General features: G+C 36.0%; 3 protein-coding genes and 1 long non-coding RNA gene across 5 annotated transcripts in view; 1 reads left to right on the plus strand and 3 right to left on the minus strand.

Moving 5' to 3' along the window:
* LOC132158589 (protein tyrosine phosphatase type IVA 3) overlaps positions 1-3,851 on the minus strand; it is a 45,507-nt gene extending 41,656 nt beyond the window's left edge. Inside the window, exon 1 of the mRNA XM_059568048.1 lies at positions 3,831-3,851. The gene's annotated coding sequence lies outside the window, so the exon portion shown is untranslated. The remainder of the gene's footprint in view (positions 1-3,830) is intronic.
* A 2,737-nt stretch (positions 3,852-6,588) lies between these two features.
* LOC132158587 (protein NDRG1-like) lies at positions 6,589-10,808 on the plus strand. 2 transcript variants are annotated; one of them, XM_059568043.1, is made up of 14 exons: positions 6,590-6,757; positions 7,232-7,337; positions 7,541-7,661; positions 8,198-8,260; positions 8,386-8,446; positions 8,704-8,790; positions 8,929-8,985; positions 9,151-9,254; positions 9,350-9,412; positions 9,512-9,563; positions 9,712-9,759; positions 9,955-9,990; positions 10,109-10,160; positions 10,294-10,808. In XM_059568043.1, the coding sequence occupies exons 1-14, from the start codon at positions 6,710-6,712 to the stop codon at positions 10,500-10,502; spliced, it is 1,107 nt and encodes a 368-aa protein (XP_059424026.1). In that variant the 5' UTR covers positions 6,590-6,709; the 3' UTR covers positions 10,503-10,808. The 2 variants fall into 2 exon arrangements, with proteins under 2 accessions (XP_059424027.1, XP_059424026.1); XM_059568044.1 differs by lacking the exon at positions 10,109-10,160 and having other exon boundaries at positions 6,589-6,757; positions 10,294-10,435.
* LOC132158590 (uncharacterized) lies at positions 8,539-10,421 on the minus strand. The gene is made up of 3 exons (XR_009437700.1): positions 10,278-10,421; positions 8,889-8,992; positions 8,539-8,769 (listed from the first exon to the last, which is right to left on the minus strand). It is a non-coding gene; the product is annotated as an uncharacterized LOC132158590 (long non-coding RNA).
* A 654-nt stretch (positions 10,809-11,462) lies between the features above and the next one.
* On the minus strand, positions 11,463-15,266 carry LOC132158588 (CCN family member 4-like). The gene is made up of 5 exons (XM_059568045.1): positions 15,053-15,266; positions 13,588-13,864; positions 12,805-13,062; positions 12,506-12,699; positions 11,463-12,392 (listed from the first exon to the last, which is right to left on the minus strand). Exons 1-5 carry the CDS (start codon positions 15,191-15,193, stop codon positions 12,093-12,095), a joined length of 1,170 nt encoding a protein of 389 aa, XP_059424028.1. The 5' UTR covers positions 15,194-15,266; the 3' UTR covers positions 11,463-12,092.
* Between the last annotated feature and the right edge of the window lie 1,867 nt (positions 15,267-17,133).

A 17,133-nucleotide genomic window follows, 5' to 3' on the forward strand; every position in this document is an offset into this window, starting at 1 on the left:
TCAACCCAATTCAAATACAAAAGCTAAATGTTGATGTCTGTACCATCTATGTTTGTATTGAATGTAGTCTGCTTACTGTGCAGATACTGCCGTTAATTTCAGATGGTTAAGGTTATTGTTTTCAATAGCCAAAAGCCAGTTTGGCCTATTAAATACCAAATAAACATCTTGTTTATGCTTACTTTACTTCTTTCTTGTTTGTTGCTTAAAGAAAATAAATCGGTATCGGAATCGGCCAATTTGCTTGTAAAAAAATCGGTATCGGAATCGACCATGAAAAATCATGATCGTGCATCCCTAGAAAACACTATGATTACGACAGATGTGATCCATCTTTTACACCAGCATGTATGTGGTCAAGTGCGATCTGATTGCGAAGCGATTCCTAAAAAGGTCTTATTCACTCTTAAGTAAATAGTTAATATTACAATAATGCACTCAAAGCTTGCATATACATGTATACACCACCAAACATGACTGTATTGTACTTTCCGAACCCAAAAGTGACCTTAAATGCCAGTTTAAGAGAACGGGGACAACTGCTCCTCTGGGAATTGCGGCATAACCCTTTATTTGGCAACAGTGTACTTCTGAAACCTCCACTACTTTCTTCCCTTTTTCGCCTCTTTGTGTGGCTGTCAGGCAGCCAGAAACTGCCAGGCACCGGTAAAGTCAGATGAAACCATTTTGATTGACAGGCAGAATTGCAGTGGGAGAGTCCTAAGGCTTATTTCTTCTATGAAACTACTACAATTATGTAGCAGTGAGTAACAGGTTTCTAAGACTCCGGCCCCGCGTGACTTTGTTCTCAGGGAGGAATTCCCAGCAGCAGGCTTCAGTAAATGCATGCCGGGTAAATGTCACATACCCTTGGAGGCCGACTTTCCTCGAATGAAGGAGCTTGCTTTGATTAGACCCACTGCGTTTCGGGTTGAATAACATAAGTAACCCTCTAATAAAAAAAAAAAACACAAACTATTGCATCTGTGTTGAAATGGAAAACAGGCAGGGAGGCTGAGGTGGTGCTAAATTAATGGGAAACATATACAGAAAAAAAAGCTAAATCAAAGAAAACATTAACACCCCCACCCCTTTATAATCTCTCCCTTTCTTACAAAGCTTCCAGCTTCGCTCACTTTTTCCTAATAAAAGGGGAGTTACTCACTTGTCGTGGAGGAAGCCACCCTTTGCCCCATGGTGGCAGTTTACGTCATCGGTTAAACTTCAGCATACAGAGCCAAGAGAAACTCTTCCAACATTCCATTACTAACAGCAGGGCGGGTTGGTGACCTGCAGCGTGAAGTGCACCACAGGTAGGAGGAAACCCATCCCAGCCTAAACTCTTCCTGCCTGACTGATTAGAGGTGGGCTTACCCACCTGGCCTGGACCTACTGGACATTTCCACTGCAACGGAGTCTGTGGTTGCAAAGATGACGCAATGTATGTTTGCTTAGATTAACAGTTAGAGGAAATGGCAGCAAATCAAATGAACTATGCTGGAATGGCAGGCTCACTTACAAGTTCAAAGAAATATACTATAAGGTTGTTTGACAGAAAAACTACTAGACTCGAAACTGCATTTGTCACACCTGCAGTCAAAAACCAGACACAGGAGTTGACCTTTTCTGAGAATTTCTCACTTCACTAGAAGTGACAGGAACGTCTTTATCTATATCTTTCCAGCACAAGTCTAGAGATTGTGTTTGCAAGCCAATATTAATGTTTACAGTGTAATTGTACACTGCAAAAAACAAAACAAAAAAAATTCTTATCTAGGAAGACTTGAAAGTTATAGGTCTAAATCTTGTTTCCTGTTTGAATTAAGTTTATTTTTCTTACTTTGACCATAAATTGACTTAATTTTGAGACATTTCATATAAAACAAAACTTAAAGTCATTTTGATTCTCGAGTAAATGTATCTTGATTTAAGAATGTTTTTGTATTTGTACAGGAAAACAAAATGAAAATACTCATTAAGAAAATGACATTTTTTGCAGTATATTATACTTCCTCATTTGTCAGTTTCTTAAAATCATCTGTTGAATGAATATAGCTAATGCATAATATATATATATATATATATATATATATATATATATATATATATATATATATATATATATATATATATATATATATATATATATATATATATATTGTCCGATTTCATCTTCACTACAGCTCAGTGAATTTTATGAGGGACAGTTCAACCAAAAACTTAAATTGTGTCTTAATTTACACACCCTCATGCTGCTCCAAATCTGTGTGTTTTTTTTTTAATCTGTGGAATATTAAAGAAGATCTAAAAGAAGTGTTTTTGTATATACAGTGGAAGTCAATGGTCACCAAAACTGTTATTCAAAATATACATTTTTATGTTTTGCAGGAGAAAATCAGTCATGCCAGTTCAAAATGACATGAAGTTTGGGGGTGAACATCCCTTTAAATAGTCCAGCGATACGACAAATAAAATTGTAATGTAAAAAAAAAGAAAAAAGTAGAACAATACATAGCAATTAGCCTAGTATAATTAATATGTAATTGTAAATACTGCATGCATAACTGCAAAAATAACAAATGTTATTTAAAATGTTTTAGATGGAGCTTGGCATGTCACAACACAGGACTATTTTATGTCTCAACTACAAATCAAACATTTCAAAGCCTAAAAGCATGTCAACTGATGCACTCAAATGTCTTGTATAAATATCTGCATCTTGTAAATATTTGTTCAGGGTTTTACAGCACCTTAAATTAAAATCATAAACAAACCAAAACACAAAGGCAGCAGAAATGCTCCTTCTGAGCTAAAGCCAACAAAACAACAAGAAAGCTGGAACACTTGATCCAATACTTTACACAAATCACATCTTCGCAACGACAGCTTTGTGTTCCCTTCTAGCAGCATATATCTGAAACACAGTCACCTACAGCTGTGAAGAAAAACGCAAACGTGAACTCGGGATTGATAACCTGGCACAAGAGAGCTCTTTAATCTGGGAACATCTCTTCCTGAGAACGCAAATCGCAATTTCAGCAGAACTGAATCATCAGGTCTTTCGAGTGACAGGAACATAACCGCGTTTGTTCAAATAATAGGAGCATCATCAGTAAAGGTTTTTAAGACGGACACGATACCAGACAAAGAGACCACACACATGCACAAACCGAGCCTGATCACAACTTGTTGCTTTTATTGTGCACAACTTAATTATAAATCAAAATCAACATGACCACTTTATGATCAAGTAATAGTAAAGCACATCCAAAGTTATGGAGGTTTTATTTTACTTTCTCCATCGTTATGTGATAAAGATGTTTGCTGATATGCGTCCAGATGTGCCTAATTATATACACACAGCGAGTTGAGTTTCTAGCACAGAACAATAGAGATACAATTATTATCTAGATTCTGTATAATTATTATACTAAATATGAACAGAAATGCTTAATCTAATCTAAAGAAATACCTCCACACACACCATTAGCCGCGCGCTAACGCTAACAGCCCCTCAACGCTACGCTTTTGTTCTGAAAACGCCGGTAGCAGACGATCACTTTCCTTGACAAATTAACTTTCCACACTGTATAAAATCCACAGTCACAAGATAATATGTAGGGCATTTACTTATTAATGTTAGAAGTTATTACTATAAAAGCTCCTAACAGTTAAACTAAACAATTATTCGTTCAGCGCGCGCTCCCCGCCGTCAAAAATACAAGTCGCGCGGACAACCAGAGTACACAAGATTTCACTAAGCTGTTAAACAAAGTTTTATATAAGTAGACGACTTTCTGCTGATTTTGATACTGATTTTTCATACTCACAGATTTGTCATACTCGCTCCATGCGATTCAGTGTGTACCCGTGTGGGTGGGTGGGTGCGTGTGCGCTACGCGAGCGAGCGAGCGCGGAGATTCCCCCTGCTGCAACCATGGAGACCTAGCGTCACCCAGAGCAACCGAGAGGGAAGAAGATAATGCATAAAAATGAGATTAGAATAAACATTTAAATTTTTATAGTAATACATGTTTATTGTTTTGAAATAAAAAATAAATTATAAACAATAAAATACATTTATGTGAGTAAATCTGACAATATGAGAAGAGTTAAAATAAATTCATTTCATATTTGCTAGTTTTTAAAAAGTTATAATATTTGAAATGTATATATTGAATTGAGTTGAAATTTAGTAATTAAGTGTAATCCTATTCACAACAATAAGTACAGGTTTTAATCTCATGCCGAGCTAATTATTACAATAGGCTGCTAGATCATGAAATACTACTAATATTGCGCCATCTAGCGTGCGATGATGAAAATATGTCAGTGGGGCATCTGAAACTTATAATTCATCTATTCACGTAACATTTTGATTACTTTAACCGTGTCATCTACGTACATTTGCATATGACATATGGAAATATAAATTACATTATTTCCGACATGCCCTAAAAGAACAGTATCCAGGTGTCCTGCAAAATGATAATGTATAATGAGATTTAACTTTAAATTAAATTGAACTTCTTTAATATGGCATCATATTCATCATCTTTAAATATAAGTTATAAGGTCGTTAATATTATTTTTACATCGTCCTTTATAGGTTAAGTACTCTGTCTGGTTCAGAATTTATGCAGGTCATTGCCAATTAAAAGATGAGGCTCACATATGTCCAGCAACAGATGGATGGTCCACGTAAGTTGTGACCTTTGGAGGAAATAGTAGGCTATTGTTTGAGTTAAATTATTATAATAGGTTAAACAGTTTTTAAAATAACCCCCAAATATCTTTTATTACTTACACTGGCTCTTCAGAATTTCCATTAAATCTCAATTAAAACAGGTTAAATAATTGAGTTGAGAGGATACTGGCAAACAATTAACAGTGGGACATTAAGGATATAAAACAAGCCTGCAATTGCAGATAATGTGATTGTTGAAAATGCTTTATGCAGGCGATGCCTGACCCTTTCTGCATCATGGATATGGATAATGAATTTGTTATTTATTTTAATTTGGTCACTTTTAATATTTAGGTTGGGTATTGTTAGAATGTTTCTTTTCCTTCTTTATTGTAACTATATGGATTTTTGCATAAATATATAAAGTGTAATTGCATTACTGATTTTATTTTGTGAAGATTTTAATCTTTCTGTATTAGACCAATTAAATTTTAAATCAGATGTAGCAATTACAAGTATAAGAGCATTTCCCAAGCATGCTGTCTCATGGTGGACGGCCTGACATATGCCACTTCAGTGATAAGGATCACACACAGCTCACATTAACCCTTCAATAATAGACATGCATTACCTGTCTCTAACAGTACTTAGATCACATCACAAAATGCACTGACTTATTGAAATAAATGCATTCCAACAGTTAACAAAAAAGTCTATCAGTTAAAATTATAAAAATTTCAACACATTGGCCAGCATTTAAAAGTTTGTGATCTAAGACCTTTTAATATTTTCTTATGTTCACCAAGGCTGCATTTATTTGATCACTGTAGAACATAATTTAAATCTAAATATGTTCTATTTTGTTATTATATTTTGTAAATATAATCTATTTTTGTGATGGCAAAAACTCAGCAGTCATTACTCAGGACCTTATGTCACATGAACCTTCAGAATTCATTTGGTGCTTACATTTTTTTTAATTATTATTATTATCAGTGTGGAAAAAATAGAAATGTATTTGAAATATAAAATATTTAGAACAATGATGATGTCTTTACTATCACTTTATATAAACTTTTAATACATCTTTGCGGAATAAAAGTATTAATTTCTTTAAAAAAATATCCCAAACATTTATATAAATACATATCTATATAATATATAAACATACAGTAGCTATCAGTTCTGAATCACAAAGAGGACTGAACAAACATTCATGTTGATCCTCCAAGAAGATTTCAGTACTGTTTTCCAGGCCACAGCTGTGTACTCGACAGGGACACTTGTAGGGGCTCTCAGCATCAATGACGTCTTGACCGCAGACATGCCATCTGCCCTGAACTGCCTTACACCTGCACAAACACGTAGCAGCACATTGTTCCTGTGCTAAAAGAGCTTAACGCTCTTACTCTGATGATGTACACTGTAAACAGAGTACTTCATATCAATCACTGTGAGGTCAAGGTTCTTAAATGCATGACTATATAGAGTGCTATGTGCCTGATGTGTGTTCTGATCTTTTGAGGTTTGTGCTTTTTGGAGTCATAAAACATTCACATTACATTATTGTTAAAGACAAATTCCTTTATTTTTACATTGAAAGCCATTTGACATTCAAAATATCTTGTAATCCATAAAAAAGATAGAAAGTTACTATAGTGTTTATATAAAGTGGCAATTGCTGTGCAACTCCCAAGATCTCATGTGTTTCATTCATAAAATGTTTACGTACTATGGGAACACCACAGAGGTGGGTGATGCCAGTGTTCAGCTTAACTTACTGATCCAATTTGTAGATCTCTCCATCCTTTAAGAATTAGGCTCCTTCTGGCCACTATGCAAGGCATGCTGGGAATTCCATGTTTACACCACTGTAAACAAGGGGATATAAAACCCAGACCTCACTGCATTCTGCGCAACTTGGAGCTTGAGGCAGCAGCAAACCAGGATCTACTCTTTTCAAATACACACAATTATTTTTTACATCTGCCTATACATCATCCTTCAACAGCAACTGTAACCATGGTACTGGAGGACTCTGAGTGCAGCGTTTTTGAGCTTGACATCACTGTGAGTTGATTTTATATTCTGCTGTTGTTGTATATGCTGTTTTAGTAGTGGATACAAAAGATTAGATTTGTGTATGCATGAGTTTTATTTTAAGGGGTTTGTGATGTTAATGTTTGTGGTCTGTTGATGGGATTTGTGTTGTTTACTTTCCGTCAACTGTATACTGTCCGGTCAATATATATTTATAATGTCCGGTCAAGGTGCTTCTGTGTTTTTGTCAGAAATAAGCAGGCTATTTTTAACTAAGGTGGTGCACAACATAAACAAAAATACTTTTTGGGTGAACTGAGGGAAATGGTACAATAAATATGTTAATCTTTAATCTGTCAAAACTATTTGGACCCATATGTTCCAATGCATTCTTTTGGCAGCCATTGAAAATAATCATCTTTAAGATTAATGAGTATGCACTGAGGCATTGTAAAAAAAGGTTTTTAATATGTTACAAAACTAACCATAACATTGCATTTGTAGGAGGAGGATGTGGAGACTGCTTTTGGTCTGGTGCACTGCACCATGATGGGTATTCCGAAGGGTAACCGGCCTACCATCCTGACCTTCCATGACATCGGATTGAACCGTAAGAACCACCTCTGTACCTTCTTATTCCCCTCTGCTGTAAGACTTTACTGTAAACAGTTCAATGCCTCTGCAAATGCCAGTCCAAGTTCCAATGCTCTTAAAACAAGTCCTATATAACATCTCATTTGTATTCTGTCTCAACGGACTGAATAATTTGTGAATACTTATCTTAGTAGCACAGCCGTGTTCTTTGTTCTGCAGATAAGAGCTGTTTCGAGTCTCTCTTTAATCACAAAGACATGCATGAGATCATGCAACACTTTGCTGTGTGCCATGTTGATGCCCCAGGACAGCAGGAGGGTGCCAGCACACTCTCCTCTGAGTAAGTGAGGGTCATTATGCCACCAGATTATGGTTCCAGGTCCATCAAAGCATCTGAAGGCATATGATTAACTAAAATCTTAAGAGCTATGTCTTAGAATTAAAAATGAATGGCTTCCCTTACTCATTCTGTCAACAAAGACAAAAAAAAAACAGCTTCCCCAGCCTCTAACACAGGAAATGCGTTTAAAATCTGCTCAAACAAAGCAGATCTGCTCTAGGAAATATAATGCACAGCTTTAAACAGCACCCTATGTCACCAGACTGACAGAATGTAGGTCAGCGTGTCACTTGTAGGGTTTGAGGGGAGCAGAACATGTTTATGATCTGCCATCTGCTACAGCTATACGTAACAGACATCCATTGCCAGAGCAGCATCCAGACAGATTATGACTTCACTAATGCCTGGAAGGCCATCAGCCAAACCTAATTAACCTGTCGTGCTGTTTGATTGGATGTCACAGTATTTGACTTCCATATTGTTCCACATGTTTGAGGCTAACAAATTAAGCACTGTCTGTTAATATGGTACTGTAGGTATACCTATCCTTCTATGGACCAGCTCTCAGAAACCCTCCCTATGGTCCTACAGCATTTTGGGTAAGTCTTAAAACTAGTATTAAACCAGTTTATATGTTTAACTCATATTTTTGAGGATTGTATTATAATCTTACGAGTGGTCTTGATTCAAACCTACCTGAATGCTTGCTCTTTTTCCCTCATAGTCTGAAGAGTGTGATTGGAATAGCAGTTGGAGCCGGAGCCAACATCCTTACACGCTTTGCAGTGAGTTTTATACACTTTTTCTTCTCAGATGCATTTTGAATAGCTTTAAATAGCTTGGATTGCAGTTTTGCAACTCTTAATACAAAGCAGTGCTATCCTGCTCGTTAATATTGCAGGCTTGCTTGTTAATGCACAGGAATGTTTCCTTTACACAAATCACATTCCAGTACTGCATATTAAATAATAACTTCTTTTATTCTTTTTATTTTTGCATTAATATTTTTTTCTTCCTTTCTTTTTGCATGTGCGTCTTAAAGCTAAAACATCCAGACATGGTTGAAGGTCTTGTTCTGATTAATTTAAATGCACACGCAGAGGGTTTCCTGGAAAGGGCAGCACAAAAGGTACAAAAACTGATTTATTTCTGCTAGATCTGGATTCTTATTAGATTAATTTGTAAAAGATTGCATTATTAAACTAATTTGAATGTGCAAAGCCATACCATTACACAAATCCTCACTGAAGCGTTACATTCTTGGCAGATCACAAGCTGGACTCATGCTCTCCCTGATACAGTCATTTCACACCTGTTTGGAAAGGTGAGAACTGAGGGAGTCTATGATTAGTTTGACTGATTATTAATGAAACAAAATGAATTTAGTATTAATATGTTAGGATTTGAAAATATATAACCTGCTAATTATTTCTCACTATTAATTTTGACTGTTTTGTCACTTTAATGTTAACATTTACTAATGTTGTAGGAGGAGATACAGAACAATCATGAACTGATCTTAACCTTCCGTCATCTCATTACAAACAACATTAACCAGTCCAACCTGCAGCAGTTTGTTAAATCCTACAAAAGGTATTAGTTTAATTCTTTAAATGAACCTATAAGACCTATATATTCTATATCCTGCAATGAGTTACTGAAAGCCTAATCTTTCCATCATTTCTCAGCCGAAGGAATCTGGAGATCGAGAGACCAGTACAAGGAGAAAACGTAAATGTAAGAATGCTCCAGTAAGTTCCACCTAATGATAACAAACATATGAGATTTTGACTAGTGCCTTAAAACTTTAAATTGTGCTTCAATGACTAAATTGTTTGTCATCATGACAGGTGTCCAGCTTTGCTGATAGTGGGTGATAGCTCTCCAGCTGTGGAAGCTGTGGTGAGAATTATTATTTTGTTATTTTCTTAAATATGTTAGAGAAAGTAAATGCTGCTCAACAGTGATTGGTTGCAACAATTTTCCAATTATTGACTGTAAAGCATACAAAACATGAATATAATTATTATATAAATATTTTACCTCACAGGTTGACAGCAACTCCAGAATGAACCCAACAACAACCACATTTCTCAAGGTCAGTGACCTTACCCTCCTTTGCATCCACTCAAACACACAATTAACTTTTACATTTCAAACACTACTAGAAGCTAATTTTAAAATTTCATTGTAATCTGATTTGATCTAATATGACTAAAATAATATAACTGATATCAGACAGATATTTTTGTGCATTCTTAGTTTATAAACTATATTTAAACTTTTTTTCTAGATGGCTGACTGTGGCGGCCTGCCTCAGGTTGATCAGGTATGTATAATTCGCATTATTTTACATTACATTCAAATGCATTTTTAATCTAGATCATATATTTGATTTTATAGTCATTATGAGTATATTTACACTACATGTTCATGTTCTCTCACAGCCTGGCAAGCTTATAGAAGCTTTCAAATATTTTATCCAGGGCATGGGCTACAGTAAGCACACATTGTTTTAACAATACTGACCTACTATCCATAAAATAACAATAAATAATAGTACTTTTACATTTTATATGAGAGAAAACCGTGGTCATACCCTTTCTTATTACTTACTCTTTCTTCTCCATAGTGCCCTCTGCCAGTATGACCCGTCTTGCTCGGTCTCGCACGGCCAGTAACTCATCTCTGGAGCGGGAGCGGGAGCGAAACCGTAACCGCGGCGGTACAAACACGGATGAGCAGCGTGGACGCTCCCACACCGACGTCTCCATGGAGAGCACCCCTGGCACGGAGCACAGCTCCTCAGGCCCCACACATTCCGTCGAGCTGTCCTGCTGAACGCCTTGTGAAAATAATACCACCGTGCAAATCAGAATGGAACTCAGCAGGCGGTTTGATATTGGACCTGAAATCACAGATTTTGAACCTGAAAGCTGATGCTCCTGTGATTAGATAATGTTTAATGTATCATTGGTATTTTTCACAAGATGGCGCTCAAAGTAAACAAATGTTTCACGTACTTAATATATTGACTTAGCACTAGTTTAAAATATCTGAACCAGTGGTTTAATTTGACGTTTTATTACTTACAATGAACAATATGTGATATTTTACAATTAAAATTGTATATAATTACGTTAAGAAGGTTCTATGATGTTTACAGATTGGCTATGAGAATGTATAATATATATATATATATGTGTGTGTGTGTGTGTGTGTGTGTGTGTGTGTGTGTGTGTGTGTGTGTGTGTATCTTAAAATGCGGAGTATGTGCGTGGTTTTGTTTGGAGAGTTCTCTGATCGGGATGAATGTTTGGGGGATTTGTTTATACATAATTTCTGTACTTTTAATCCCTAACAACAGTAGTGTAAAGTTTTGATCTGGGAGTATTTCTTAGTCTGACAATATAGTCTACAACATCTGATATAGTATCTGAATCATTTCTAGTGGTTGTGGTTCTTACAGTCCCATCTTATTTTTTATTAATTAACAAGGAAGGAATGTTGGTAAAATCACTTTATATTTAACAACTGTATTCCTAAAATAAATATATATTCAGTCAGCCTCACTGCTGTATAATGTCTAACACTGAAAAATTAAAAGTACATACAATTTAACTATGTAACCCAGACAGCAACATAATGTTGTCCCAGATTCAGCCCGTGTGAAATCCATGCGGGCCAGATGTGGGCCGGATCTGAGCCGAAACCGCTTGCTGTCTGGGAATGGATTCCCAACTATACTATTACAGAAATAAATACTCAACAGAGACAAATAAATACAAGCTAAAGCATAAAAATAAGCAAACGTCTTTTATTAAAAAAGATACATTTCTGCATATTTCCAGAATTAAATATGAACTGTAACAACTTGTCAAAATGAAAGCGTGAACATCAAGGAGATCACTGTCAATTCTATTATATGTTTTTTTCAGAATATGTTACATAACAAAGATACAAACTCGTCCTTTAACACCATTTTAACTAATATATATTTTCAGAAACTAAGGATGTGTATTCCTTTAAGGAGAATTCCTTTTTCCGTTGAAGGCTGTATTTAAAAAAAAAAATAGCAAAATATTACAAACTTTTTTTTTTACTTCACAGATTTGGAACAGGAAGTCAACATCTTAAATGTAACATTTTCTTAATTTCATATTCATTCATCCATCCTCATTCATCCCAAAAATATTAAGTCCATAAAGTCCTTCAGTCTGAACTATAATTGTACACTACACGAACCATCTCTATGAGTAACTGTGCTGATGTTTATTCATAAATCATTCGAATTTGATCAAAATTTCTCATCAACAGTGCTTTATGTGCACTCCAGCATCCCTCTTACTGTCGAGTGTGATGCACAGACTACAAATGTGAGCCTAAGGAGGATGCCATAAAAGAGATTGTATCTGGCACTCAGTGAATTAGTTAGTTAACAATCTCATTGACCTCATAGTATTGCTCGAGATCTGCAAAGATATCGTTTGGATTCCTGCAGGAGAGGTTGCAGAAGCAGGCATTGATCCACATGTATTTCCAATAAAAAACGGACCCATTTGGACACACAAACTCCACCTCGATGGTCTTAGACTTGTATGGGATGCAGCAGCGCTCATCAGTACAGACTCCACAGTACTTGGGCCAATACGCCCTCGTACTGACACACCCCGAGATGGTGAAGTTCTGAAACTCTGGCTCACGGTAGATGTTCAGGCATTTCTTACCCGGCTGAGTAACAGATAGGACAATCAGTGCATCCGTCCATGACAATGGTATGATAATTCATCCATCCATCCATGCAAATGAAATACAAATAAACCAAGGTAGGAACGAATTCTTACTCTAAAGTGCTTGGTGATGTCCACCTCACAGGGTCGGAGGTTACACAGTCGAGACTCTTTCTCCATCATACAGCCAGCATTGTCATTCGAGATACGCTGTGATATGCCCCGCCCACAGGTCTTTGAGCAAGGACTCCATGGGGTAGTCTGGGTAATGCAATTTTTATGCCAAATATCATTAGAGGTGAGGGACACTGAAAAAGAAATAAAGGAAGATGATTAGGAGCTAAAACATTGGAAGTTCACCAGAATCTCTGATGGACATTTATCACCACACAAAGCAATAACGCAATACTCACCCTCCTCAGGAGCATGTCTGGGGTTGGTCTTGCGTGGTTTACGGGACTCTTCACAGATCCATTTTTCGCAACACTGGCCTGGGATCTTGACTCGCTTGGGCGACTGACACCAGACTCGGGGCGGCAGGGACTCGGTGCAGAGCGACACACATCCAATCGCCCCATTCACACAAAGACAACGGTACTTACAATTGGGCTGGAAGCTTTGGCCATTACGGTAAATCACACCATTGTACTCACAGCCTGTTCCCATAACATCTGTAACAGAGAGGTCTGGATATATGTACTTACAACTAAAAGGTTCTGTGATAGTTTTGTATCTGAGTACCAATATATGTCCATAATACTGCCTTATCTGTATAGTTATTGTACATATTGTAGACCTTGTATATTCTGTACTTACTGCTTATTGCACTTCTGGTTAGATGCTAACTGCATTTCGTTGCCTTGTACCTTACATGTGCAATGACAATAAAGTTGAATCTAATCTAATCTAATCAATTTGACACAGAATAAAAAAAAAGAAAAATTACATATTGTAAATTACAAAATCACATATTACATACATGCCTGTTGGAACAAAACACTATTGTAGTAGTGTAAGTAGTATACACCTATACACACAATGCATATTTGACATTTTCTCAAGTGACGTATATGCATATGAATTAATATGAATACTATTCAAGTTGTTTTATTGTATTATATTAGGAAAATCAACTGCAAAATAAATGTTTCTTTATATAGTATTTTAATTTTAAAGGAATACGTAAGGTCACTTACATGCACACACTCCTTTTTCGTACCTCGGCTTGTCAGCACTGTAGTCACAGTAAAGCCCTTTATGATAGTCACAGGTATCTCTCTCATTACAGGTCTCTCCCACCTGCTTGGCACAGGTCTTGCAGCAGTCACATCCATCTGTCAACAAGCTGACCCCATGTGGGCAAACAGGGGCACTCTTGGGACACTTACAAGGCCATTTGCAGTATCGATTTCTATTATAGGGGTCTAAATCTGTGGTCACAAGAGGAGAGTCTGTGGAGTTGTGGGAACTGGCCTGTGTGGGACAAATGAGAGGAACATGAAGAAGATATGCCAACTTCAGCCACTATGGGGCAACAGAGAGTTTGCTTTGAAATTGCATTGAAATTGGGCCCTTCAAATAGGCTCCCAAGAACTTTGCAGAGGATGCTTCGGATTAGTTTCTAATGATCAGCACAGGATCACTTTTACACTGTGACACAGAATTAGGTTACCGTTTTCCAAAACTGAAGGCTAATTTGAATAGATATACCAACAGAGTGAAATGCAACATTACTGTGACACAATATTCAGATTTTTATAAAGCTAACACTGTCTGTGGTATTGCCTACAACAGCTTGTTTTGGGCTTTAGAGTCTCATTTGATTTCTCCCGTCAGACCGGTGTTCTCTCTTCTACAGTGGATGTAACTTTAAAAAAATAAAAAATAAAAAAAATAAAAAACCCTGGAGTGACCTGCAGCGGATTGCAGAAGATGATAAGTTGCTCTCTGCAGATCCGCTCCACTCATATATGTAGTTCCAGTCCGGAGTTTCAGTCTGTGAATCGCTTCATTCTGATAAGCAACGATTTGATGCTTTATTTTCGTTGGCGGAGAAGAAATTCCCAAATTTACTGATTTTTTTCTATGTAAGGCGGCATAATCTATTATTAATATTAATAAATGTACACTTGATATTCAGATAATAACAGCACTTTTGTTAGTGTGATGAATGTAACCAAATGTGGTAAAATAAGATAAAACACATAATAATAAAAATATAATTCCTAACATATAAATCGTGTTTTATTGGACATTTGGTATTAAAATATACTGATCGCTTCTTAAACTTGATGCAACATTTCCAAACTGAAAAATGGCTCCAATTTATGACTCCTGGCACATAATGCAACAAAAGACAGGTTATTTATTTGTTTTATTGACATCATGAACAATCAAACAGTCACTTTCAGTTTTGAAAACATTATCGGACTTCTTTTTAAGAAAGTGTGGGTTGTAATGAATTTGCACTTATGGCACGCATAGGACAGCTTGCAGTTTTTGCTCTTTCCAAAAATAGCGCTTTGATAAACAACGTCACCACTTTATCTGGACTGAAGGGCAGAATACAACAATATTCTTGCCATTCTCAACTGTGAAAACCGCGATTTTTTTGTTTTTAACTCAAATACTGCACTGGATCAACAATATGGTAAGACCCACCTGGTGCAAACTGGTTGTCAAAAGAATCCACGACAGGAGTCTCCACATTACTGTATTCCTGAGAGAAATGCATTGAAACAAGAAATGTCGTTTGCTACAGGTAGAATCCACAAGCGTTCCCTCGTGGCATCCACAGAGCATTCAGTGACACGCGCGGATGTGTCGGGCAGTGTTACTGGAGTCTTGCGTGACGTCAGTCTGTCAGATTTAGAGGGAGTCTGCTGGAAGCTTTCTTTCAGTGCACTCCAGTCCAGTCTTCAGGGGCGGAGGAATCAAAATAAAGCATCTGAATTATTTAGAAAGCGAAAATGTCCAGCTGTTTGTATAATCAAATCACTAACATATACAGAGGATAAATGTTTAGATTTCTAATGTCTTAATTATGTCTTGGTAGTGGCATAATTATTGCATTTGCATGGCATTTAATCTCAGCTAGCCATTCATTCAGGAACTTCACTTACTGTTCAGAGGAAAAATGTAATTTTTTTTATACAGTACATCTCAGTGTTCATTTAGACCTGAAATTTAATTTTGCATGCTTTTGGTTTAATTTAGTGGCCTGAAAAAACAAAATTACACAAATGTGCAGAGCTGAAACCCATTTGTGCTTTTGAGGTCCTCTTCTTCTAGTGCACACAAACACAGTCCAGAGAAATATGTTATTTTCACAAAAACAACATAAACCAAACAATTAAAATTTAAAGAGCTCATGGAATGAGGTTTGCAGTCAATGTAATTTGTTTTCTTTGAGTGAGGTATTCAATTTGTTTTTGACTCATTTAAGTCAAAGAATCTGATGACAGATTTGTATTAATGTCAGTGTATTAATGTTTCTAAGCAGAATATTGATATAAAGAGGAGAGGCAATCATTATTAAAATTTATAGTTCATTTATTACTTACATTGCTCTAACTGCTTAACATTTGGACACAAATCATTCCAGAGATCAGCAAGAATTCAAGATAAGAGCAACTGGACAAGGACAGAGAACATTTCCTTCCGTTGAACTGCCAGGAGCTGAGAATGTATGTGCAAGTGACCAGACATTGTTGTAATTTAATATCTAAAATATACTGTAGTTACCTATTGTCAGATTATTTGAATGTACTACAAAAACAATATATTCAGAATAATTGTTTTTTTTTTATAAATTTGAAAAATATTTTTCATTCATGTAAATAAAAAATTAATTTTGTCATATTACATACATTTTTAAATGTCAAACATATAATTGAATTTTAAAACCCAAACGTGGTTAAGTTTAGGCTTGTAGAGAAAACGAAAGTAAAGCAAAATAACATATCGGTACATAATTATATTTTAGAGAAGCACACAAACAACATTTTGCAAGGTTTGTGTGATGTGTTCATAATTAAAAAAAAACTGAAGTATGTGCTAGGTTGTTGTTGAGGTTTCTTCTGTTTACCAATTGAAGCCGACAGCTGGGCAGCCTGCCACTGATGCTCTAAACAGAAGAACAGTAAATTCTAAAATAATCTCCTACACCACAGACTAAAAAAACTTTCATATTTCAGCCCTGAATGTGCGAATTGTTTTCATAGTTCATGTGGAAGTGATTTAAAATGGTCTCAAAATATCACATTGAGAAAATGCTCTGACCTTGACTTCGTTCATATGGATGAATGTAATCAAAAGTGTCCAGACAGCTGGGACAGTAGAGTCTAGACAAAGAGGAAAGGCTAGTTATAATCTCCAGGAATAAAGTGATAATTAGCATCTCAGAATAGCCCTCAGTCAGTGGCACACAAGTCTTTTTCAGTTTCTGGAAACTTGGAGAAAGGATTACTCATATGTCCTCCTGGCACTTTGGTCAGTCCCTTTCCATGTGACTGTATACATGTCTTCATTTTAATATTAAATCACCTCAGTAATTATTAATGAAGATATTTCAATGCTCTACTAAAGATAGTTTAAGCACTTAAAAAAAGTGTTTTGAATTCAGTTTATTGCTTATATTCTACTATGAATGTTTAGAATCAATGATTTACATCAACAGAAATAGCACAGTAATAGAGTGCTAAGATCGAACTTGTTTAAAAAAAAGCAATTACAAGATAATC

The sequence above is a fragment of the Carassius carassius genome, chromosome 15 (assembly GCF_963082965.1).
Source record: "Carassius carassius chromosome 15, fCarCar2.1, whole genome shotgun sequence".
Taxonomy (NCBI): domain Eukaryota; kingdom Metazoa; phylum Chordata; class Actinopteri; order Cypriniformes; family Cyprinidae; genus Carassius; species Carassius carassius.